This window comes from Penicillium lagena (genome assembly GCF_028827675.1).
Source record: "Penicillium lagena strain IBT 129212 chromosome Unknown utg000006l_segment0_segment0, whole genome shotgun sequence".
Taxonomy (NCBI): Eukaryota; Fungi; Ascomycota; class Eurotiomycetes; order Eurotiales; family Aspergillaceae; genus Penicillium; species Penicillium lagena.
The window spans coordinates 2,686,531-2,708,548 of NW_026623227.1; the positions used below are offsets into that span (position 1 = coordinate 2,686,531).

Sequence of the window (22,018 nt, forward strand, 5' to 3'; positions counted from 1 at the left end):
CGTTTCTGCGTGTCACTTTTCGGTATCCTCACCAGCTGTTTGTGGCTTGCTGCTAGGCTGACTGACAGTGCTATCCCCTACATAGGAAGCTGTCACTCCGCGCCCACACGTTAATTCACCCACCTCCGTGACTCCCTGCCCCCCTCCCACCCCCCCTCCCCCAATCTTCGACACCTTCCCAATTGTCCTCGACCCCCACCACAAACCTCCATGGCAGCACCACAGGGGGGTTATCCTCCCCAGGAGGGCTATGCCCAGCCGGGCCATGGCCCCTCCGCGCCCGAGGACCAGCAGTCTCCCGTGCAAGGACAAGCCGCTCACGGCCACGCCGCCGCCCGGAAGAAGAGAGCATACGCTGGCCAGGCATACGACTTTGGCGCCGGTGCCAATGCTGCGCTCGGTGGGCAGCCCACAGCTGGGGGTGACTATGGGCAATATCCCCAACAACCGCCCGCTGAGGGATACCAACAACAGCCCATGTATGGTGCAGCCCCGAGCCAGATGCAGCCTGCGGCGGCGGGATATGCTCCGCCAGCAGCCCCCGGTATGCAGCAGATGACACAGCAGTTCGGTGCCATGGGCATGGGTGATGCCCATCAGATGGCCCCGCAGCAGCAGCAGCCAGCCCCCCAGGCTGCGCGTCCTGTCCAGCTCAACCAGCTGTACCCGACAGACCTCCTCTCGCAACCGTTCAATGTGGCCGAGCTGGATTATCCTCCACCTCCAATCACTTTGCCGCCCGGAGTACGTGCTTCGACCATCCCCCCTCCAAAAATCGGATACTGACCCTGTGACAGACGAGCGTTTACCCTTCCCCTGATGCCAATTGCCCCACAAAGTATATGCGGTCCACGCTGAATGTCGTGCCGACGACCCATAATCTGTTGAAGAAGTCGAAGCTGCCTTTTGCTCTCGTGATCCAGCCATACGGAGCCCTGCACGACTCCGAAGACAACGTTCCGGTCATCACAGACCAAGTGATCTCTCGGTGTCGACGCTGCCGTTCTTACATCAACCCATTTGTCACCTTCCTCGACCATGGCCACCGCTGGCGTTGTAATATGTGCAATTTGACCAATGATGTGCCCCAGGCCTTCGACTGGGATTCTACGCTCCAGAAGCCTGCCGATCGGTCACTGCGCGCAGACCTGAACCACAGCTTGGTAGAATTCGTTGCGCCGCAGGAGTATATGGTTCGCCCGCCTCAGCCACTCGTCTACCTCTTCTTGATCGATGTGAGCCACGCCTCCGTGACTAGCGGTCTCTTGGCCACCAGTGCACGATGCATCAAGGAGAGCCTGGACCGCATTCCCAACGCCGACAGACGGACCCGATTGGGATTCATGGCTGTGGATTCAAGCCTGCACTACTTCAGCATTCCACGAGATGGCTCAGAGGCTTCGGAGCCTCGGATGCTCGTTGTCAGCGACCTGGAAGAGCCTTTCCTGCCCATTCCTGGCGATCTCTTGGTGACCCTGAGCGAATGCCGGGAGAACATTGAGTCTTTCCTGGACAAGCTGCAGGAGATGTTCCAGAACACCGCAAACCTCAGCTGCGCGATGGGATCCGCTTTGCGGGCCGGTTACAAGTTGATCTCTCCCGTGGGTGGAAAGATGACAGTTCTGAGCGCCTCGCTGCCGAATGTGGGCCACGGTGCGCTGACCATGCGCGAGGACAAGAAGGTCCTAGGTACGAGCAAGGAGTCCAGCCTCCTCCAAACGGGCAACTCGTTCTACAAGAGCTTCGCCGTGGAATGCTCCAAGGCACAGGTCTCAGTGGATATGTTCCTTTTCTCGTCTCAGTACCAGGATGTGGCGTCTTTGAGTAATCTTCCCCGCTACACTGGTGGACAGACCTACTTCTACCCGGGTTGGAATGCCGGTCGAAGCGAGGATGCGATCAAGTTTGCACGCGAGTTCTCTGAGTATTTGTCTTCGGAGATCGGCCTGGAGGCCGTTCTCCGCGTGCGTGCCACCACAGGTCTGCGCATGAGCACGTTCTACGGCAACTTCTTCAACCGGAGCTCAGATCTGTGTGCGTTCCCTGCCTTCCCTCGCGACCAGGCATACGTGGTTGAGGTGTCCATTGATGAGACCGTGACAAAACCTGTGGTATGCATGCAGGCGGCCGTCCTTCACACCACCTGCAATGGCGAGCGTCGCATCCGTGTGCTCACTTTGGCCCTTCCTACCACCCAGAACCTGGCAGACATCTATGCGTCGGCAGACCAGCAGGCGATCACCACGTTCTTCAGCCACAGGGCCATTGAGCGGGTCCTGAGCAGCGGTCTCGAGCCAGCTCGTGAAGCTCTACAGACCAAGGTCGTGGAGCTCTTGCAGACCTACCGTAAGGAACTTGCCGGGGGCAGCGTTAGCGGTGGTGGCCTCCAGTTCCCGGCCAACCTTCGAGGATTGCCTGTCCTTTTCCTCGCCTTGATCAAGAATGTAAGTCTTTGTTTCTCCTCTGATCTACTGATGCTAATAGAGTCTCGATAGCTTGGTCTACGGAAATCGGCCCAGATCCCCACGGATATGCGGTCGGCGGCGCTCTGCCTGCTGTCAACCCTGCCTCTCCCGCTCCTCATTCAGTACATGTACCCAAAGATGTACTCGCTGCATGACATGCCCGACAACGCGGGTCTGCCGGACGAGCAGACGGGCGAGATCATCTTGCCCCCAGCCATCAACCTGTCGTCAGAGCGCCTGGCGCCTTACGGGTTGTACCTCATTGATGACGGCCAAACCCAGTTCCTGTGGGTTGGCCGCGACTCCGTGCCGCAACTCATCACGGACGTGTTCGGCGTGGCCGACAAGTCGCAGCTGCGGGTGGGCAAGCAGACGCTACCGGACATTGACAACGAGTTCAACCAGCGCGTCCGGGCCGTGCTCGAGAAGAGTGCCGACCACCGGTCCAAGGGCGTGGGCAGCATAATTGTGCCGCACTTGTACGTGGTGCGCGAGGACGGCGAGCCAGCCCTGCGCCTGTGGGCACAGTCGATGCTGGTAGAGGACCGCGCCGACCAAGGCATGAGTCTCGCACAGTGGATGGGAAGTCTGCGGGAAAAGGTACGGTCCCTTCGTCCTGGATCCTTTCGAAGTTCTCGGAGCTAACCATGTAATTTGTAGGTTGTGCAGTAATTCTGGCCATTTGGGGAGGATCTCCCTTGTACCACTACGGACCTGGGTAGAGCGATGTCAAAGAATATAATGCGTTTCCGTTTGGCGATCCTGTCGTATTTAGTTCAAGTGGGCCGTGATGTGACTGGGCGGCAGTAGCGCCGGTGCGAGTGGACGAAACAGTTGGCGCCGTGGCGGAGGGAGGGTGATTCCGTGATTTACGTGCCTGAAACACTCGAGAGGGTACGAGCCGGGTCGTTTCCCCCACCGAATGAATGAATGATCAAGGTTTATAGAAGTCGTGTCCAAGCAAAAGATCCTCGTACACCGAATTTAGTCTGGGCTGCCCCAGGTTGGGTGTCCCACCAACAAATTAACTACTATTAAGTCCCCGAGCAACATCCCCCCCCACTTCCACTTCCTCCTGTCTCTCTCTCCGACACCACCTCAACGCACTCACCACACCGATTTTTATTATTCCATTTTTGCACCTGACACAACACCGATCGGGTTCTCCGTCTGACACACCGCTGACACCCCGTCTCTCCCGGCCTCCTTTTCCCGGTCTTGGTTCCTGGTCTGTCCGCCCGCCCGCCCCTCTCGGCTCCGTCATATCAACAAACCCTCCCCGGCTCTCGTTCCTGATCACCTCTTCTCCCTCCCACCCCTCTCCTCCTCTTTCGTTTTTTCCCGGGGTCTTGTTCTTAGATCTCCCGCCGGACAAACGCGAGGCGGATACAGACTCAGAACACACCAGACCAATCCCCCGCAGCGCAAACGAACGAACGTAAGCTCTCCTGTCTCCCGATTGTACCTTCAAGCTGCCCACGGTCCCTTTTTTGGTCGCTTGTCTACACCGTAAAGAGATCCCCTCATTCCCATGGCTCGTTTCCTTCGTGCTCTTTTCTGCTTGCCCAGGACCATATCCACCGCTGACACACGCCCCCAGATCCCTACACCCAACAACATGGGCCAGCAGAATCCTCCACAGGGAGGATCGAGGAAGATCTCATTCAATGTATCCGACCAATATGAGATTCAGGATGTGATTGGCGAGGGTGCATACGGTGTTGTCTGGTAAGCCACTCCCTGGATTTGGGGAGGGAGACTCTGACGGTCCTCAGCTCTGCAATTCACAAGCCGTCGGGCCAGAAAGTCGCCATCAAGAAGATCACCCCGTTCGACCACTCGATGTTCTGCCTGCGCACGTTGCGCGAGATGAAGCTACTGCGATACTTCAACCACGAGAACATTATCTCGATACTGGACATCCAACGACCCCGCAACTACGAGGGATTCAATGAGGTCTATCTGATTCAAGAACTGATGGAGACCGACATGCACCGCGTCATTCGGACACAAGATCTGTCCGATGACCATTGCCAATACTTTATCTACCAGACCCTGCGCGCCCTCAAGGCGATGCATTCGGCCAATGTGCTGCACCGTGACCTGAAGCCCTCGAACCTGCTTCTCAATGCCAACTGCGACCTCAAAGTCTGCGACTTCGGTCTGGCGCGCTCGGCCGCATCCACCGACGACAACTCCGGCTTCATGACGGAATACGTGGCGACTCGCTGGTATCGTGCGCCGGAGATCATGTTGACCTTCAAGGAATATACCAAGGCCATTGACGTGTGGAGCGTTGGCTGCATATTGGCCGAGATGCTGAGCGGGAAGCCCCTGTTCCCAGGCAAGGACTGTACGTATCGCAGCCAGCCCTCTTTCTGTCGTCACGCTTCTAATGAATATTGTAGACCACCACCAGCTGACCCTTATCCTGGACGTGCTCGGCACCCCGACGATGGAAGATTACTACGGAATCAAATCCCGCCGAGCCCGCGAATACATCCGCTCTCTGCCATTCAAGAAGAAAATTCCCTTCCGGGCTTTGTTCCCCAAGAGCAACGACATGGCCCTGGATCTGCTCGAGAAACTGCTGGCCTTCAACCCGGCCAAGCGCATCTCTGTCGAGGATGCCCTGCGTCACCCGTACCTGGAGCCGTATCATGACCCGGATGATGAGCCTACTGCGCCGCCTATCCCCGAGGGATTCTTCGATTTCGACAAGAACAAGGATGCTCTGAGCAAGGAGCAGTTGAAGAGTATGTTTACCTTCTCTTGTGTTAGGTTCGTGCTAATACGTTGCAGCGTTGATCTACGAGGAGATTATGCGGTGAGCTAGGCATGTGTGTGGTGTGTGGTGTGCAGAGGATCCGCCATGATTTGAAATGAACTGCGGCATGAAATGAAACACACGGTTAGAGATAGCAAGGCAGGCAACTGGACCCCCGTACAGAAGTACAGTCAGTACATGATGAGAATGTAAATGTTGAATTCAGCGCATGCACACCCGTCTTGCTCTATCGCATGTTCATATCTTGTAGGTAGTATACACCCATCCATCCTTTTATATGTACAGAAAAACGACATCCCATCTATGTATGATGAACACCAATACCTAGCCCCAATTAATTAGTTAACTCCGCCGAGCCATAAACTCCTCAATTGCAGCTCCCACACCCTCGGGACTGGGCTTCGCTGCACAGACATGCGGCTCGAAGCCGAATTTCTGGCGCAGGTGGTCGCGTGTCGTTGGACCGATGGTTGCAATGAACACTTCTGTTTCGGGTGACGCGGAGGTAGAAGCGAATGGGCCAATTCCTAGCACGCGGAGCATTGCCTCGCAGCCTGTTGGTGAGAAGACGACTACAAAGATCGGGTTCTTCTTCTCACTTCCCTTCCCATCTCCATCTGAAGTCCCAACCGAAGAAACAACCCCCCCAAAATCGCTCTCAAACCCTTCTCTAACACCAGTCTCATAAACAACAATCTCCTCAACCAGAATCCGCTTCTCCGGCGGCGTATCCTCGCTCTCCATAAGCAGTTTCGGAATAATATCTCTTCGCTGCTCACCGACCAGAAAGAGGAGCGGCGGACGGTTGAACATGTCTGGGTACAGAGAATTATAGTGATCCAGTATATAGTAGGCCAGGTTCTCGCCGTTTCCTGTTTCCGCGCCGTGGATGCTTGTGTTTGGGAGGTAACTTGTTGCGAGGTTGCCCAGGCTGCGTGCTGTGGCGGGGCCGACGGTGTAGAGGGGAATGCTTATTTCTTCCAAGTTGTTGATCTCTTTTGTTTCTCCTTCTCCGTGTTAGCATCCTCCAATATTACCCCAAATATCGAATGCGTGGCATTGGGGGAGGAATTGTAATTTAGGCATACCCTTATCCTCACCCTCACCCTCCGCCTCCAAAATCCCCGCAAAAGCCTCAACAGCCCTCTGACTCGTAAAGATCAAGCCACCAAATTTCCGGCGCCCGAATCCCCGAATCGGTGTGTTGCGCGTGACATCGCTGAATGCGTGCGCCGCGAGCAATGCGCGGACGTTTCCGAGATTGGACTCGTGGACGCGGTGCTCGAGCACGGGGACGAATGTCGGCGTGTAGCCGTGGGCGGAGAAGAAGTCCGCGTAGCCATCCTCGGGGGAGGATTTTGTTTTGAGGAGGAGAATTGGTATTTGTGGTGGCATTGTTTCGTGTGTGTTGATTGAAGTAAAGAGGATGGTGAGGTAGATGGGGGAGTTAGTGAGGTGGGATGGATGGATCATGACGCTGCGGGGAGCCCGGGAGTTTCGGTATCAGAGCCAACCAGGCCGGGATTTACTTGATACAAATTGTAACGACACTCTTTTACACTTTGACTGTGAGCACTGGCAAAACAAAAGGAAAATAGATTGTCTAGGACGGCTTATGTACAATTACAAAAACAGACTACTGGTCGTCCAGCACATGGAGGTACTTCTTCTCCTCGCGTTGCTCGCGCTCCGTGGCCGGGGGCAGGTCGTAGTACGAGGCACTGCGGTAACCTTGCTGTAGGGGAATTAGCATATCACTTACCAACAGAAAAAGGGTACATACCAAGTAGTGGAAGGTCAGGTCGGCCAGGTCGGCAGGCTCTTCAATGCCCAGATCCTTGAAGGTCTTGGCCGTCGGGTCGATCTCCTGATCGATGAACTCGCGCTCCACCTCGTCAGCCGACATGGTGTGCCACCAAAGGTACTTGTTCAGGTAGTAGGCAATGGGCTTGAGGAGTGCCTTGGGCACGTTCACGTGGCGGCGCTGCTTGATGATCTCACGGTCGACCAGCTCGGCGATCTCCGCGGTCGAGTAGTTCTTCGGGCCATACAGCTCGAACGTTTGGCCGACGGTCGAGTCGTCGTGCAGCATGCGCTCCAGCGCGGTGCCGACATCGATCGCCTGGACTGGTTGTTAATCGCAGATTTTAGAGGAAGGTGGGTGGGTGCATCTTACGTGGACAGGCCAGAAACGCTCCTGCATGTGGTTGGCCGTGAACAGGTTGGAATTGCTAGCCAGCTTGTGGAGGAGGTTGTCTTCGAACCCGAACATCGGGGCCGGGCGCACAATCGTCGTCTCGGGGTAAATTTTGCGAACGATTTCCTCTCCCCACGCCTAGTTTCGTCAGAATTGTTTCTACCATACCCGTTCAAAAAAATCAACGCACCTTGGTAGCAAAGTACTCGGAGGGCGAGTCCCGACGGGCATTGTAGGAAGAAACATGGATGAATCGGTCAACATCGTACTTGGCCACAGCCTCGGCGATGCGCTCTGCACCGTCAACGTTAACGTCCGCATAGGTGAAGTTCTTCGTAGGGTATTGGCGGCCCGTCAGGTTGTAGACGACATCGGAGTGACGGACGCTTTCTTCGATGGACTGGGTGTTGCGCAGGTCGTATTCCTACGAGGATCGGTTAGGAGAATGACGGGCAAAACAGGAACTGGGCCATACAATGAAAACAACCCGGCCAAGATCACCCGTCACCTTCAGGTGACGCTTCGCCATCTCCTCCCGATAGGGGACGACCACGGTGCATCCCTGGGTAGCTGGATGGCATCAGTCGAAGAACAAAAGCAAAAAGACCCTGTACTCCTCCACATACCGAGCTTGTTGACAATGTAGCGACCAAGAAATCCAGTGGCACCAAAGACCGTCGCGGTGTGACCTAGAATCGGAAGGTGAGCAGATCGAACGGATGCAACCGAGGGTTAAAAAGGATCAGTGTACCTCCAAGAGACGACCTGCAACATCAAAGATTAGCGAAGATCCTCAAATAGCAAGCAATTGAGTCCTTACCGGCCACCCTGGACCTTCAGAAGGGGCTTTCCGGTGCGGGAGATGGCGACATCCTGGAGAGTGCGGCGTTGGAACTGAAGGTGCACTCGCGGGATTGGGCTAAAGGCCCGGGAGCCCAAGGCAGAGTTGATGGCCCGGGTCTTCTGCATAGCCTCGAATTGGGTGGAGAGTCGGGGCTCACGAGACGAGGTGCGACAGAGGGAGTTGAGGGACGGGATGGAGATGATTGATCGTGGTGAGGACGGAAGTGCAGCACGGGACTTGGCGCTAGTCCGAATGCGGATGGCATCTAAATGTGCGGTGGTGGATGGGCTGTGGTTATTGTTACTATATCATTCGACCGGAAGGTATGGATAGGAGTCTCTTCGGGAGTGCTATTGCATTCAGAATGGCATTTTATGTATTTTTTAATCCCCGGATCTATTAAAGAGTTTGTGTCTGTGCAAGGTAAGCGGAGAAATTCCCTAATGGACACGCCCATTTGACAGACCGTACACGCACACGACCACCACCACAGACCCTGCGACCGAGCCAAAATGGGGAAAAAAGAAGAAAATCGTTCATTTTCCTATGTATAATATGCTAGAAGCAAAAAGAAAAACAATAAAACGACAGCTATGTCGCGTGTGATGGTCCAAAGATTGAGAAGAGGAGTATAGTGGGCAAACCACGGCCATCTCTGGTAAAAGGCAAGAAATGGGTTCTGCACTAGTCTGTCCCACTCCTCGCAGAAGTGCAGGTTATATGCTATATAAGGGGGCCGGATAGTGGCGGGTTCGATTCGGGGTGTCCACCAAGCACGTATTATTCAATTGGGGGGATAATATGATTTGAAGGAATAGAGGAGAGTACCAGTATGGTCCTTGAATTCATTTATTACGTCCAGGGTTTTACTGTATCTCCCAAATGTACTAATGATTCCGAACCTACTATGCGATGCTGAGTCCAGCCCCACCTCGGCCATGACTTCACTTACCCCAACAACAAACCAAACATCCTACATACCATTCCCCCAGACAACCCAAGAACCACCCAGGAAACATGTCCTCCGCCGCCTGCATCTTCTGCAAGATCATTAAGGGTATGTCTATTATCCCTGTTCCTCCCCCAATGCTCTCCACATGGGGGAGGACAGACAGCTAGCACCCATCCACCTCATGCTCTCCTCTCACTCACACACCCCCCACCTGTAGGCGACATCCCTTCGCTCAAGCTGTTCGAGAGCGACAAGGTCTTTGCCTTCCTCGACATCCAGCCGCTGAGCCGTGGACATGCGGTACGTTCCTCCCGCGTTGTGTATCCTCCCCCCGCACGGTGACCTCGAGGACCTGGAGAGCAGTACATGTTGTGCTCCGGTGGTCATTCCTGTGTGGCGGATGCAATGAATCGAATCAAAAATAAGGCGGAGAAGAAGACGGTCACTGACACCTATCCTACCAGCTCGTCATCCCCAAATTCCATGGCGCCAAGCTGACCGATATTCCTGACGAGGACCTGCTGGAGATCCTGGTAAGTGTATAGTAGAGAGACAGCTCAGCCGTGAAAGGGGCTGGGTGCTACGGGGCTATAAATTTACCGGAACCCAACAACCCCCAAGGTCCCTAGAGCCTCAGAAACTGACATCACCCTCCTTCCTAGCCCGTCGCCAAGAAAATCGCCCAAGCAAGCGGCACCGTGGACTTCAATGTCCTACAGAATAACGGCCGCATTGCGCACCAGGTGGTTGACCATGTTCATTTCCATATGGTGTGTCCTGTCCTTGTATGCATGTTGTGCACACATGAGTCTTACATTGCTCGATAGATCCCCAAGCCGAACGAGAAGGAAGGTCTGACTATTGGGTGGCCAACTCAGGAGACCGATATGGAGAAGTTGAAGGCGTTGCACGCGGAGATTAAGGCGAAGATGTGATTTGATTCTCTGACTATGTCTGTATCTTCGTCGACCTTAAGCGAGGACGGGCCTTTTGCTAAGAATGGAATTGTTGGTGGCATCATGACAGCTACTGTGGAGGATTTGGTTCGTTCCGCGTATCTCCAAATCAAGTCCAAATCCGCCACAAATATCCAATTCGGTATATACTACAAAAAATGCATGGAGTACAAGATCTACCTAAGAACACATATCCAACTAGCACACAAATCCCGAAATATAATGACCAAAAGATCATGCGGTGGTCTCCGTTGCCGCTGCCGTATTTTCATCGACCGTGGGCTCCGTCTCTTTCTTCTCCGCAACGGGATAGAACTCAATCTTCCCCCCGCCCTGGACGATATTCAGCCGGTCATAGAGCGAGCGCGCCCGAATATGCGGGTCAAGGTCCCAGTACTGCTTGCGGAGCTGCTCAACCAGACCCTCGCGCTTCTGCTTAGCAGCGGCAACCGCGTCGGTGTCTTTCTTGCCACTGGCCTTGATCCAATCAATCGTGACATCCTGGATCTCCTTGGCGAGGTCGTGGCGCTGCTTGACGAGCACATCCCGCTTTTCCTTGTCTTCCATCTGGACATTCTCCCCGGTCTGGACCTCGCTGTACTCGTACTCCCAATCCTCGTCACCTTCGAGCTCTTTCGGGAGGCGCTCGGGGGCAATGAATTCTTCGAGGTCTTCGCGGTTCTTGGTGAAGTGGATCTTGGACGCCACGACGGGGTCGAGCCAGCCTTTGATGATATTCCAGATGCTGGAGAAGATCCACGGTGCCTTGTGGATGAGTACGGAGCCGAGGGACTCGGGGTAGTTAGCTTCGAAGCACTTGATCATGAACTTGACGGGGGTGTAGTCCATGTTGGCTAGAGTGAAGTTCGTCATGTCGAAGATAATGGTCTGTTGCGATTATTAGCGAAGTCACAAAGAAACGGAGGGGGGACGGAAGGCTTACAGCCGTCTCCACTGGAGGCGCGAGTAACAGGCGTGCAGTCTCAATGGTGTACACCGTAAATCGCTCCAGCGTTTCCACGCTCTGCTCCGCCGCCCGGTGCAGGCGTACACGGACAACACAAATGGGACGGCCCATGCGATCCACGCCGTGCAGGAAACTCTTGCCCAAGCGCATCTGGTGCAAGAACTCCTCGCCCTTCTTCTTCTCCACAGGATCGGAGCTCTGTGACTGCTGCAGGGCCATCGCCTCACCGTGGATCATGACATCGTCGTCCACGTGCACCTCCTGCAGCCGCCACCGCATGGTGGAAATCAGCATGATCAGCGCCTTCTGGACATCCCACTTGCGCGCGCGCAGGAACCGCAGCAGCAGCGCATCCGGATGGTCATGTTTCACCATATTCCAGAACGCAGTCCGGATCTCTTCCGGCGACATCTCGGCCAGGGCCTGCTGGAACTCCTTCGACTGGCTGTACTTGTCGTCGCCGTCGGTGATGGTGATGGCCGCCAGGCTGGTGCTGATGCCCTGCTCGGAGGACATGCTCTTAGCGTCATCGTCATCGTCGCCGCTGCGGCCGAAGAGCCCCCATCGGCGCTTGGGTTTCTTCGTCGTCGTGGATTGGCTGTCGTCGGCATTGGCCTTGGTTGCGGGCCCGAGGTCGTCGGGCTTGATGCCGAAAACGTGGAGGACCAGGACCCAGAATTCCTGCAGCTTGGCCTCCTGCTCGGCCGTGAGGGTCGAGACGGTGCCGGGGGCGGGTTCCACGGGCATCTTCTTGAGCGTATCAATGACTCCGAGGAAGGGTTCTGGTGGCGGCGGCCGGGAGAGAGCGGGCGGGGGGTCGTGGGAGTAGTAGTTATGGAGCGCAGCGCCTCCTCCAATGGCGAGCAGGGTAAAAGTGATCCAAAAAGAGGATGCCTCCCTCGGTTCTGGGGACGAGGTGGAGTAGTGTCGCGGAGGTCGGAGGTTGGGGTTGGTCGCGCGAGCAGAGGCAGAGACAGAGGTGGCCGAGGAATTGAGCCTGCAGCGGCGGAACAGGTGGGCAGGGCGCATGTGCAGATTAGGCGAGGGAGGGAGAAAAGATCCCTGGCTGTGGCTTGAGCCGGGGAATTTAACAGTCGGAAGGAAGATGAAAGAAGGAAGACCGCCTCCACGTCACAAACTGGGTGGCGCACCCATGACGATCGGCGCTCCATTCATATTGCGGGGGTTCGTCCTTTCTACACTGTTTTTTTAGATGGTCAAGGATTCGCATTGGAGACTCGATAGCACTACATATACCAATCCGACGTCCACCGGTCCCTTCCTCCCCATCCCCAGGGTTATGTGTCGCGGGGGATCATCACGCACCCCTGGCCGATCACAACTCCCCAGCCCACTTGGTCCAATTCCCCGTCGCCTAGTACGGAGCTTGCACCACGACCGGTTCTGGTGTTCGTATTCCACCACCACCTAGCCTGCGGAATCTCCACCCTTCCGTCCTTTCCTCATTTCTCCCTCGTCACACGCACGCACCCAAAATGGACTCGGCTCCTCGATCGTCCTCGCGTCCGCGCCCCCTCCTCCCGGCCCACGACACCCCTCCGCCCCAGCTCGCGTTCATCCCTCCGTGAAGCCCACGGCTACGCGGGCAGCATCAGCAATGCCGACTACACGCAATCACCGATCAACGCGCTGGAGCCGCAGTTCGCCGAGCTGGCCGACTCGATGGCCGACCTCGAGGCCAATTTCATGCACCTGCAGCTGATGCACGAGAGTCTGACGCGCTTCAGCGAGAGTTTTGCTAGTTTTCTGTACGGACTGAATATGAACGCGTTCTGTGTGGATTTTCCCGAGGTACGATCTGGAGATGCGGAGATCAAAACAAACCTGCTAAACGACCACCACAGGCCCCGATTGCCGATTCGTTTCGCAGAGCGCAGCAGGCCGAGTCGCAGACAGGTAGGCTATGCGCAGTGGGCGCGAATGATGCGTGCTAATCACTCAGACGCAGATGATCCGATCCGATCGACGGAAGAGGCAGAGATGACTTTCCTGTGAGTTCCGCGCGCCGTTCAGAAGACCTTTCGAACTGACCCGCCATTCCACCTGCAGATCGACCGGTACCTCCTTTGTCGACCATCCGCCAAGCACCGTCTCCTCGAAACAGACCTCCAAACTCTCCGCGCCCTCACGGGGCTCATCTCGCGGTACCACACGTGGCGCAGCGACGAGCCGGTACTCAACACGCGGTGCCAGCGGGCACCGTGCTCGACCCAGTGCGCTCCCGCGGGGGAGAGGGATTCGGTGAATTGTTCTTGGATACATGGACAAAGACTCGGAGGTGGAACAGCTGCGGGCTCTGGTGGACCGCTCAAGCGACAAATATTGTCGCATTGCGGAGAACGCGCTCTTATTATTAGCCAGGGGACATGCCTTAATGAACAATACCTTGCATAGAGATTTTGAGTTCATCATTGTAGTTCGATTTCATCATTGTAGTTCGATTGTTGTATGCCGCACTGCCAGTTGGCGGCCGAACCAAACCGATCGGCGGCAACCCGGACTCAGCGAAAAAAAGGACCCGATGGCAACTACGCTCCGCCACCAACTTCGTCAACTAGACCCTCTGGGCATCGCGTTTTCGTTCCTCTGCACATCTGGCGTTTGGTCCCTCGAGGGGCAGGCGGTCGGGACTTGCACCGAGAGAGAGAAAGAGTGAGAAGGCAGCCCTTGGAAGAGGTGGCGCGCGGTAGTTATAGCGACGACATTCACTGCACCCCTCCTGGATAGGTACTTGACTGTTCGTCTACTGCCCCCTCGTGTCTACCCGACTCAATGCAGACCAATCGCTGACATCCAATTGTCCAGTGCAATGCTGGCCCGATCCAGGGCTCCTTGAGACTATCCCGCCTGTCCGATGCCGGGGATTCTTTGCCGACCTGGAGATCACCATTTTCATCATTTTTCCGTCTTGCATAGATAGAGGTCTGGGACTTCTGCCAGCATTCGCTTGATTGCATCTCTTTCATCTACCAGCTTATCCATTCATCCATCCTCTTCATCTCTTCCATCATTGCATTACCAGCACTTTCATCTCTCCATCATGGCGAGCCTCGATTCCGTCCACCTTCTGTCCGAACCCGAATTCGGCTGTGGTATGTATGATTTGATACGAAAATGGCTCCGGCTGACCGTCCCTAGAACATCTTGCCTTAATCCTGGGCAAGGAGCAAAGTGCTGGCCAGTTCAGGCGCGACTTCACCAAGGTGAATGAGCTGCTGGCACCGCTCTCCAAAACCGAGACCGTCGCTGTTCAAGCCACTGGGCTGCGGACCGTGTCGTCATTGAAACCTAAGTACCACTGCCTGGCTTGTTCGGAAGTTTGCTTGAACACTGAGCGAAAAGCACACACGAAGAAGACGGGGCATACATTCTGTAAGCCCTGGCCCCTCGATAAAGTGACCAGTTGCTAAACCATGATTAGATATGGAGTCTCGGAGTCGCCATGTCTTTTGTGAATCGTGTGTGGACTTTATCTACGACTTTGGCTTGGAGAGACTCCGCGGGCCGGGTGGCAAGTTGAAGCGAGAGAGTAAGATTTCTCTCTTCGTTCCTTTGGTCAAGACTGACTTTTGTGCAAGACAAATCATCCTGGGCGGTGGACCAGGCCGATGAGCTCTATGTCAGGAGCAATGCCACGAAGAATCCATGTCGCTCGCGCGGCGCTCGTGGTGTCTGGAATATGGGCCAGACCTGCTACCAGGCTGTTGTCCTGCAGGCACTTCTTCACGACCCCGTTCTCAATGCCTATTTCCTCTCACATGGTCATGATATCCACACCTGCCAGATTGAGTTCTGCATCGCCTGTGCCACCACCCACGTCTTTACCGAGTTCAACAGCGGCGAGAACACCGACGCAGTCTCGGCCGCGACTCTTCTCTACCACGGCTGGCAAGCAAGCCGGGAAATGGCCGGATACAGCCAGCAAGACGCGCACGAGTACTTCCAATTCCTTGTCAACGGACTCCACTCCTGCACCCCCGGCCACTCGGACGACTACGGCATCAAATGCGACTGCTTCTTCCACAAGATCTTCTACGGCGAGCTGCGCAGCAGCGTCATGTGCCACAAGTGCGGCCAAACGACGCACACCTACGACCCGATGGCAGACCTGAGTCTCGATGTGAAGCTGCAGACCAAACGCCGCAGCCTCAGCCGCACCCCTTCTTCCTCGTCATCTACCACGCCCACCCTCACAGGCTGCCTAGAAAGTTTCACGGCCGTGGAAGACCTCAACGCCGACGCAGCGTACCACTGCGAGAAATGCGGCAATACGCCACAGCGCGCGTCAAAACGCCTCCAGGTCCACAAGCTGCCCATCATCCTGTGCATGCAGCTGAAGCGCTACGAGCACATCTCCAACTCCGCCAACTCCGAGAAGATGGAGTGCCACATCGACTTCCCCGTCTCGCTCAATATGTACCCCTACACAGTCAAGGATAAGGAGCGCGTCGATACTTCCCGGTATATCTATGACTTGTCCACCGTCGTCGTGCACCAGGGTACCATGGACTCCGGCCACTACTACGCGTACACACGCCTGCCGGGTGATAAGTGGGTGCTCATGGATGACAATAAGGTGTCTGTGGCTAGCGTTTCGGATGTACTGCGCCAGGATGCCTATTTGTTATTCTACAGTATCCGCTCTGTCGCTTAGGCGTGCGTACTGTGGTGGTGTGTAAGGATGTAGCCTTCTGGGCTTGAAGATGGGGAGGACGAGATCTTTTCTTTTTTTTGTCTTGTTTTGGATCAGTTTGGCTTCTTTTTATCTATACGCAAGCCACGATTGAGTGGATTGATTCTTCGAGTATACTGTAGGCGTCCGTAGAGTCCACTTGATGCATGAGCCAGCAGGTGGAGCTGATGTCTGGCATACACTACGAATGATAGATCTGATACAATAGGCTGTAGACCATCAAGCAAGGCATGAATGCCGTACAAAGTCGAAGCCAGATATGGACATGGACATGGACACGGACAGCATACCCATTCGAAGAAACCCCAGAAAAAAACCATCGTTAATTGGGCAAGAAATAAGAACGAGGCTCAACATGACAAAATCCTCGTGAGTCTAGAGAACTCTCCCACAACCTCACATCGCACAACACAATCACCCCGGTTGTCCGTCTTCGTCACTAGGAAGTCTCCTCCCCCATCATCAACATCGCCACCAAGTCATTTTCAGAGAAGTTCGTTCTCTCATAGTCGTCGTCGTCGGGGCACTAGGCGCGAAACGGATGGTAGATGCGAGCGGATCGAGAAGGTGGACACATGGTATTTTGTTTTGTTTTTTTAACGGTACTATTTTTGAGTGTTAGTTGATGGGTTCGGATTGACGATGAAATGGCGAGAGGGTCTCCAGGTTGAAGGCATATGGTCGAACAGGTCTGGTCGTGTTTGTACCCATGCCCTTCTCTTCCACATATCCCACCCCGAGATCCTGTAGTGCGTAACTAACCTTGTTGAAGCCGATGTCGGTGGACTTCTCGCGGAAGCACTGACGGCAGATGTTCATCTGTAACGCGAAAGACGACCCAGTTAGCCTCCAGTTGCATCAATTTGAAGCCAATTTTCCATGACTGCGCTTGCTCGACTTGCGCCCAAGGTTTCCTTCCAAAATATCTCCAGATGCGTAGGGAATTGTTCACGTACCCCGTACTTGCGGATCAGACCAGCGCGGTGCGTGCAGACACGGCTAAACAGAACCCAGCATTAGCCACTTGCTCTTCATTTCTCCCTCCCTTTCATCAAATTTGTTTCCACCACCACCAGCAGATCATCGCTCTCTCACAGCAGTATCCGTGCATCTGCGTCTGTCCATCGGGAGGATATGGGGGGAATCGAAAGGGGTACACACCATCCACGGGAGCCCTTGCCGTACCTGATCGCGATCCGTCAGTGACTTGCGTATGCGAAATCGAAAGGAAAAAAAACTTACTTGCGGGGCCGGCTGTACCAAACGGACTCGTGAGTCATTTTGAGAGGTTGGCGGAGGAGGTTGGAGGGCGTGGGTGTTGGAAGTTGTCGGCGTTGAGGGAGAAAGGGAAGAACCACGAATCTGATCTTAGGGTTTGGGGAAAGTGCGTTGCAGCCCTAACAAGCGAGTGGATGGTCACGTGGTGTACCGGGTGGTGATTATGTCAGCGTATACATCTAGAGGACATTGGGTTGAAGGAACTCGACATTAATTTACTGGGTTTAGTCGCATTCTTTGCGAAGGTGGAAGTATCAGTGTTCAATATCTTAATCAGAAAAATGACAGACTTAACACCATGAAAGCAGAAACAACATGGCATAGTTCAAAGCAGTAAATTTGACAGCATCTCCATCCTCCCTAACTAAACACAAAACAAACGGTGTGACACCTCGTCTCAAATAGCTACATTCATAATTACCCAGATTCCTGTCCCATGCAGGGTACACTCGCGTGTCTAGCGCCAACTAGAATCCTATCACTAGACCTCTAATAATAAGGGGCGGGGGTATGTCATCATCAAAATTATCCCTCGTTCATAGTTATGCGCATTTTGTATCTAGTGCATGCACATGGGCTGATCGCCGAATGCGCGATGCTCATTGGGCCGGCCAGCAATCCCATCCCAGCGAATGAAGAGCGTGTAGATCAAACTCGGTTAATGGTTGGCGAGTACTGAGTTTCCACTTAGCTGAACAATCAACCTCCTGTACATGTGTAAACAAGACGGGCTTTTCCTCAGGTCGGTAAGATAGCTTGAGGGATCGGACGGGGATCATCAGTGCGCGATGGATGGATGGATGGATGAAGGTATCTTGCATGTGCTGTACCCCCCCGTACATATTCGTCTAAAGAGAAAGTAAGTTCAAATAGTTCTTCATTTCTCCCCCTGTGTTCCATAGAACAGGACGGTCCAAGCACACCCTTTTCGAGTCTCCGAAGTATACTATACAAGCAAGTACATTCCACAAAGCTACCCTCCCATGCGAGATAACGAGATCAGTCATATGATAGCTCCACCAGTGCAGCCCTGGATCCCGCCAATAACGATACCCTTATTCACCGTCTCCGACCGGTTCACAGTGCGTGCGCGCAGTGCGTGCTGGTTGGGACTCCGGAAGGGCGCGGATAGATCGTCCCGCTGGCACCGGGCCCGGGTCAGTCTTGGCAAAGAACAAGACCTGTAGAAATCAGCGCTTATGTACGGGATGTGCTGTACAGAGGTACATGTACGCAGTATTAGCGTTGGTGGCCTAGCTAGTGAATTCTTAATATTAAGGGGGACCGGATGATGTAGAGGAAGATGGTTGCACAGCAGCAGCTTTCCCCCTGGACTGGGAGGAATATAGCTATAATTATATCCTGTGTAGCACATTCCCGACATATATCTGAGATCGTTCCTGGCCTGGACACAATCCGGGTTCTACGGAAATATTACATAACATAGACACCATCTTCTTCGCTCCGACGATCATACCGTACTGTAGATCGCCTTGTGCGGAGGGGGTCGGATTTAAAGCACGAGCGAGCCCCCACCGCAACAACTCAAAACAGTGCGGCTCGGAAGGGGACCGCGCGCGAGGCCGAGACAGGGATGTTGGGATGGAAGATGACGAAACTGGGGTCCGAAAGTCTATTGACCGCTGGTATGTAAGAAAAAGACGAGGAGGCTGGTCCTTCGTCTCCTTCACTTTACTTTCTGCCTAGACGCAGGGTGGTGCAACCCCGCCAGAGAGGCAGCAGCTTTGACGCCGTGAGTGAAAGAGGTAGCGATCGGCTACGTCATTGGAATGAAGGACTGGTGGTGCATAGCGTTGTATATACACACACGGCATCAATCGCGTAAAGGACTAGGTTCTGCGATGGTCTGGGTACTAGATGTCGGGAAGAACCCACCCTATTACTAGATTCGGCATGGCCCAGCAAGATTTTGAGTCAGAAGTTCCCGAGACACCCGAAATGATAGCAAGTCAGGCAGCCCGGAACACAACAATAATGCAGATGACTGCAGATCCACATCGAGACCGAAAACCGGCGGTCTACTGTAACGGATGAATCACCAGAGCATAACACACCTCGTTTAGGGAGGTACTCGTCTGCCTGGCTCTATTGTATCACATAGAACAGTAACAACGATCTTCTTTGAACCAAAGTTGACAACCACTACTCATGCAAGGGAAAAAGAAACCCAGGCGGTGCATGACAACAGAAGGTCTAGAGCTCAGGAACAACAGTCAGTGAATCATCACTACTGCCACTACCGCCACGCCCGCTCGGCCGCCTTATCCCCGCCCGATCCGAAGGCATTGGAAATCAGCGCAGCATGGAAGTAAACCGAAGTAAAAAAAAAAGGAAAATTCTTGCTAATAGTGAAGTTCCCGTGCTGCGTTTCCTGTTAATAAGGCATCCCAAGCCGGCCCCGCGGCGCCGAAGAGGGCCCTCTTATATACCCTTGTTCTTCTCCCCTGCATACCTGGTCCTCTCTATACTTCCCTCAGCCCTACGGCTTTGTTCGACCTTGCTGTCCACCACACCAAACAAGAACCTCTCCATTCCTTGTCACTCAGCTTTCTCAGGTTTGAGATCACTGATTCGCTGGTCTGACTCGGAAGAGTAAAAAAAGGACTCGCATTCCGGGTTTGCTCCATCGTTACGTCACGACCTGGTAGAGCTTCGGGAGCTTGCACACATCGCAACCTGAAGCTCTACACTCTCTCACCTACCCTCGTACTTGCACGCGCAGACTGTGTAACCTCTCAAAGTAATTCAACGAGATTTCCAGTCTTCCCTTTTATTCTACTACATGCGGCACACGGTGTCTCACGCTGCCTTCGCGGCGGCCTTCCTGTTCGTGTCGCTTGCGACTGCGCTGCCGCACGGCGACGATGAAGCAATGGACATGGGCACGGACATGGGCATGGAAATGAGTATGACCAGCACGGCGCCCCCGGCGACCACCACTGCCGCCAAGACGCACAGCGACGCCGTGATGAGCTACTTTGCGTACAGCAAGCACTCTGGCACCATCATAGCGCACATCGCGCTGATGGCCCTGGGCTGGTGTTTTGTTCTTCCTGCTGGTAAGTTGCACTGACCAGTGCTTTTGTCAGCTGAAAAAAGACTTGGCGGAAGAACCGGAAGCTGATTTATAATAGCTGTCATGCTGAGCGTTGCGCGATCGCGCTTTGCGCTTCCTTCACAGTTCCTGTTCTTGGTATTCAATGCCTTCGGACTGTTGCTGGGTCTTATATATAATGGCCAGACTCCAGATCTGTACGAGAACAACGCACACCACAAGATTGGCTGGATTGCGACGTGGGTGGTTTGCGTGCAGGCCATCCTGGGCCTGATCTTCGCGTACGCCGGCCGAGGCGAGTCGCATGCTGACACATATGAACGCGCCACCTTCTTGCCTGTGGCCACCGATGAGATGGCCCAGCACGATCACATGTACCCCCGTCGCGCTTTGCACGAGTACCGTTGGTCTCGCGACAGCGGCCAGGGCACCGAGAGTAACTCGTCCTCCATTCACAGTCCCGGCTCTCCGTCCTGCGAGTCGCCTGCCGAATACGACGGTTTCGAGAAGCCCGAGGATGACCTGCCAGCCAAACCCGCCGTTCCGCGCGGCTGGTTCCACAGCACGGTTGTGGATCGGTTTCTGTCGAAGCGCGTGCCAGGATTGGTGTCGAGTCGTGTGCTGCGCAGCTTCAATCTGGTGTACAACATTATTGATCGCATAATCCTGCCTTTTGGTTTCGCCGCCATTGCGACTGGCGCTGTGACCTACGGCGGTATCATGCGAGGCAACCAGGTCTTCAACGGATTGGCGCACTTCATCAAGGGTGGCATTTTCTTCTGGTACGGCATCCTGACTCTCGGACGCTTTGTCGGTTGCTGGGCAGATCTTGGTTGGGCTTGGAACAAGAAGCCCCCTGCCACAATTGTCGGATCGTGGAAGTCCAAGATCCCATCGGGAGAATTCACCGAGTCCTTTGTCATTTGGCTGTATGGAGCTTCGAATGTCTTCCTCGAGCACCTAGCCCGCTGGGGCGAGTCCTGGTCTCCTACAGACCTCGAGCATGTCTCAATCTCTGTGATGTTCTTTGGCGGTGGCCTGGTAAGTTGGGGATCATCTGTTTCCCGGGAGACTGTAGCTAACATGCGTGACAGTGTGGCATGCTCTTCGAATCCAAGCGTATCCGTGGATGGCTCAACAGCACCCTCCTCCAACCGCCCGCGCACGGCACCCGAGACGAGGCCTGGCAACCTCCCAAGTCGCAGGGGGTCCCGCTGAACCCGATGCCCGCTCTGATTATCCTGCTGCTGGGGATGATGATGGGATCGCACCACCAGGACAGCATGACCTCGACCATGGTGCACAAGCAATGGGGCAACCTGCTGGTTGGCTTTGCTCTGGCCCGGGGCATGACTTACCTGCTGCTGTTCCTCAAGCCGCCCAGCTCATACCTGCCTGCGCGTCCGCCTACTGAGATCGTGGCTGCTTTCTGCCTGATTTCTGGCGGCCTCATCTTCATGCTGAGTGTAAGTACTATAACCAAGGGAAGTGAGAGTCGGGTGCTAATAAGGTGTCATGCAGACTCGCAACGTGATCGAGGCAATGGAGTTCTACGAGGTGGACGCGATGTTCACCTTCACCGTGGGCATGGGTTTCACCGCCTTCGTCATGGCCCTCGAAGTGTTGGTGATTGCCCTCAAGGCCTGGGCGGTAAAGCGCGACCAGCTCAATGTGAGCTATCGCTTTCCCTGAATGCTTCTTCTTTTTGAACTATTTCGCTTTGATACCCGGATCTATGAATCCTTGACCTACTCCTTCCTACGAATACGAAATACGAAGAT

At 54.6% G+C, this 22,018-nt stretch overlaps 10 protein-coding genes across 10 annotated transcripts; 6 read left to right on the top strand and 4 right to left on the bottom strand.

Annotated features, from left to right (window-relative positions):
* Positions 1-210: 210 nt before the first annotated feature.
* N7510_009234 (COPII subunit SEC24) lies at positions 211-3,137 on the top strand (the record flags this gene model as incomplete). Its single annotated transcript, XM_056981159.1, has 4 exons — positions 211-744; positions 798-2,444; positions 2,496-3,065; positions 3,126-3,137. 4 exons carry the CDS (start codon positions 211-213, stop codon positions 3,135-3,137), a joined length of 2,763 nt encoding a protein of 920 aa, XP_056831368.1.
* Positions 3,138-4,083: 946 nt separating this feature from the next.
* Positions 4,084-5,296, top strand: N7510_009235 (mitogen-activated protein kinase; the record flags this gene model as incomplete). Its single annotated transcript, XM_056981160.1, has 4 exons — positions 4,084-4,193; positions 4,241-4,818; positions 4,874-5,221; positions 5,268-5,296. The coding sequence occupies 4 exons, from the start codon at positions 4,084-4,086 to the stop codon at positions 5,294-5,296; spliced, it is 1,065 nt and encodes a 354-aa protein (XP_056831369.1).
* A 299-nt stretch (positions 5,297-5,595) lies between these two features.
* N7510_009236 (uroporphyrinogen-III synthase HEM4) lies at positions 5,596-6,648 on the bottom strand (the record flags this gene model as incomplete). The annotated part of the gene is made up of 2 exons (XM_056981161.1): positions 5,596-6,257; positions 6,342-6,648. 2 exons carry the CDS (start codon positions 6,646-6,648, stop codon positions 5,596-5,598), a joined length of 969 nt encoding a protein of 322 aa, XP_056831370.1.
* A 241-nt stretch (positions 6,649-6,889) lies between these two features.
* On the bottom strand, positions 6,890-7,979 carry N7510_009237 (complex I NDUFA9 subunit family protein; the record flags this gene model as incomplete). The annotated part of the gene is made up of 4 exons (XM_056981162.1): positions 6,890-7,375; positions 7,430-7,576; positions 7,641-7,874; positions 7,938-7,979. The coding sequence occupies 4 exons, from the start codon at positions 7,977-7,979 to the stop codon at positions 6,890-6,892; spliced, it is 909 nt and encodes a 302-aa protein (XP_056831371.1).
* Positions 7,980-9,311: 1,332 nt separating this feature from the next.
* N7510_009238 (HIT family protein) lies at positions 9,312-10,181 on the top strand (the record flags this gene model as incomplete). Its single annotated transcript, XM_056981163.1, has 5 exons — positions 9,312-9,351; positions 9,464-9,546; positions 9,711-9,779; positions 9,909-10,016; positions 10,074-10,181. The coding sequence occupies 5 exons, from the start codon at positions 9,312-9,314 to the stop codon at positions 10,179-10,181; spliced, it is 408 nt and encodes a 135-aa protein (XP_056831372.1).
* Positions 10,182-10,436: 255 nt separating this feature from the next.
* Positions 10,437-12,198, bottom strand: N7510_009239 (CRAL-TRIO domain-containing protein; the record flags this gene model as incomplete). Its single annotated transcript, XM_056981164.1, has 2 exons — positions 10,437-11,090; positions 11,146-12,198. The coding sequence occupies 2 exons, from the start codon at positions 12,196-12,198 to the stop codon at positions 10,437-10,439; spliced, it is 1,707 nt and encodes a 568-aa protein (XP_056831373.1).
* A 467-nt stretch (positions 12,199-12,665) lies between these two features.
* Positions 12,666-13,185, top strand: N7510_009240 (DASH complex subunit DAM1; the record flags this gene model as incomplete). Its single annotated transcript, XM_056981165.1, has 2 exons — positions 12,666-12,685; positions 12,738-13,185. 2 exons carry the CDS (start codon positions 12,666-12,668, stop codon positions 13,183-13,185), a joined length of 468 nt encoding a protein of 155 aa, XP_056831374.1.
* A 1,045-nt stretch (positions 13,186-14,230) lies between these two features.
* N7510_009241 (uncharacterized protein) lies at positions 14,231-15,844 on the top strand (the record flags this gene model as incomplete). Its single annotated transcript, XM_056981166.1, has 4 exons — positions 14,231-14,282; positions 14,329-14,562; positions 14,612-14,719; positions 14,769-15,844. The coding sequence occupies 4 exons, from the start codon at positions 14,231-14,233 to the stop codon at positions 15,842-15,844; spliced, it is 1,470 nt and encodes a 489-aa protein (XP_056831375.1).
* Positions 15,845-16,501: 657 nt separating this feature from the next.
* N7510_009242 (40S ribosomal protein uS14) lies at positions 16,502-17,163 on the bottom strand (the record flags this gene model as incomplete). The annotated part of the gene is made up of 4 exons (XM_056981167.1): positions 16,502-16,702; positions 16,840-16,882; positions 17,045-17,068; positions 17,126-17,163. The coding sequence occupies 4 exons, from the start codon at positions 17,161-17,163 to the stop codon at positions 16,502-16,504; spliced, it is 306 nt and encodes a 101-aa protein (XP_056831376.1).
* Positions 17,164-19,964: 2,801 nt separating this feature from the next.
* Positions 19,965-21,929, top strand: N7510_009243 (Ytp1 family protein; the record flags this gene model as incomplete). Its single annotated transcript, XM_056981168.1, has 4 exons — positions 19,965-20,241; positions 20,317-21,278; positions 21,332-21,703; positions 21,759-21,929. The coding sequence occupies 4 exons, from the start codon at positions 19,965-19,967 to the stop codon at positions 21,927-21,929; spliced, it is 1,782 nt and encodes a 593-aa protein (XP_056831377.1).
* Positions 21,930-22,018: the final 89 nt, after the last annotated feature.